General features: G+C 36.7%; 1 protein-coding gene across 1 annotated transcript; it reads right to left on the bottom strand.

The window, feature by feature from the left end:
* Positions 1-256: 256 nt before the first annotated feature.
* Positions 257-697, bottom strand: LOC122031274 (E3 ubiquitin-protein ligase SIRP1-like). The gene has a single exon (XM_042590407.1). The coding sequence runs from the start codon at positions 695-697 to the stop codon at positions 257-259; it is 441 nt and encodes a 146-aa protein (XP_042446341.1).
* Between the last annotated feature and the right edge of the window lie 1345 nt (positions 698-2042).

Here is a 2042-nt window from a genome sequence, read left to right as displayed (position 1 = left end):
AAATTAATGTAGTTTGGCATGAGCACCACTAAAATCCAACCGATCATATTTTGCAAAGAATTTACTAATTAATCACAAAGTAAAAAAATATGTGCACTATACCTATAATATCAATATGCTCTTAATCATAATTGGTGCAAAAAATGAAACCCTAATTAAACAGAGCATCCAACAAGGAGTCTAAAGCAGAAGAAAGCAAATGGAAGAATGAGACATATGAACGATGAGGAATACGAATCATTGTGTCGTTGTGCTACTAGTGTTCTTGAGGAAGTGAGAAGCGGCAGAGAGGGCATGAACAGCTCCGTTCCAACCATTTCTTTAGACACCCCGAATGGAAGAGATGACTGTAAGGCATCGCCAACACTGGAACCGCCAGCCCCAAATCCTCCAGACATATGGAACAAGAGTCCGGTTCCTCGACAATGACCATCTTAAGACCCTCCACCGCCGTTACAGGTGCTGGCCCAGAACGTTTGTCGAAGTAGGCTTGGTAGTCATCGTCGATGACTAAGTCGAAGTAGTCATCCTCATCGTTGTCGTCGTCGTCATCATCGTCGTCATCATCGTCATACTCATCGTCATCATCGTAGTCGTTGTCGTCATCATCGTCACTATTGTTTAGGAGGCCAATGGCGGCCAAATAATTTGTGCTGATGAAAATGGTGGAAGATAACTCCATCGAAACAACATCCATCATGCATAGCTAGCCGACGGAGAAGGAGGTGTACCAGCAGAATACTTGTGCAAAAAAGTGTAGGTTGACAGTCTCCCGAGATGGATACGTCAGAAGAGATAAGCGGATGGACAACTGGGCGGGGATGTCGACAATGTAATCAGGCGACCTTGCCGAATGTGTGCCCGTGTCGTCACACTATGTTCCATGCCACGTGAGATGGTTATGCACCACGGAAGAACCACCAGAACAACGCCCTCTACAGGGGCGGCGGTGACCGTCGGAGATGAAGGTTCCATTGGGAGGACTGATTAAGAAGCAGCAATGCTGGCAGTCGTGCAATGGAACAACGTAGCCGGTGCAAGTTTAGTCTTCCGGTGGTATTATATATATAGAGCAACCATAAATCTGCGATATTTTCTATTAAACCGTTAAATTCAATTTATTTAAATAAAATTTTTGTTCTTCCATCTATTTTTCCGATAATTCCTCAACAACTTCAAACTTCGAAATTAAATCAGATATATTGGTTAGATTGCGACAAATTATACATGATCACGATGATTCAGTTACTGATTATTGTTTCGTTAACAAAATAAATGTTATATTTAGTAGCCGAATTAGGTTATAACTACATGACGATTCAATTATCGATTAATTGTTGTTGGTGGAATTTAAAATATTTAAATAAAATATAACCAAAATTAGATGCTAAATGTTATCAATAATCAAATTAGATAATTAACTAAGTCGTCTAAACGCGAGTCAAATAGGCGTCTTTAGAATTAGTGTATTTTTTCTATGAAATATAATAAATAATCTTACATCATATATATACATTTAGTCCACAAAGTCCATTGTTAATTTAATTTATTAGGTCAACTTTTTTCTTTCAAGCTTTAAAACATTCAAACGATTAGATTTAATTGAGAAAACATTATTAAATTTTCATCAATTAAACTAATTTATAAATTTAACTTGAGAGCCAAATCAAAACTCCAAGTTTAACTAAGACATGAGAGATTTCAAAATTTCAATCTTAACTGAAACACATGAGATTTCAAAATTTCAATCTTAACTGAAACACATGAGATTTCAAAACTCCAACTTCTTACTCACACTTATTTTGATTTGTAACTCATGCTAGTTTGAACGAATCCAAGAGATGAGTAGGACAAATTATAAATAGAACAATCTCATGACTTAGAATTCATCTCATCATGCACCTCCTGTTTGTACACCTGAATTTATCTCTCTCGATACTCATGGGGCCGACTCTAGGGGCCGTTGCGGTAGCAGATCCACCTTTTTTTATATTATATAAAAAATTATTTTATTAGTTTATATTTCATTTAAAAAAATAAAA

Source organism: Zingiber officinale, chromosome 11A (assembly GCF_018446385.1).
Source record: "Zingiber officinale cultivar Zhangliang chromosome 11A, Zo_v1.1, whole genome shotgun sequence".
In the NCBI taxonomy this organism is placed as follows: Eukaryota; Viridiplantae; Streptophyta; class Magnoliopsida; order Zingiberales; family Zingiberaceae; genus Zingiber; species Zingiber officinale.
This window is presented reverse-complemented; position numbering and strand designations above follow the sequence as displayed.

Bases quoted from the DNA above. Each gene is read 5' to 3' on its own strand.
- LOC122031274 (XM_042590407.1), bottom strand. From the start codon at position 697: ATGGATGTTGTTTCGATGGAGTTATCTTCCACCATTTTCATCAGCACA.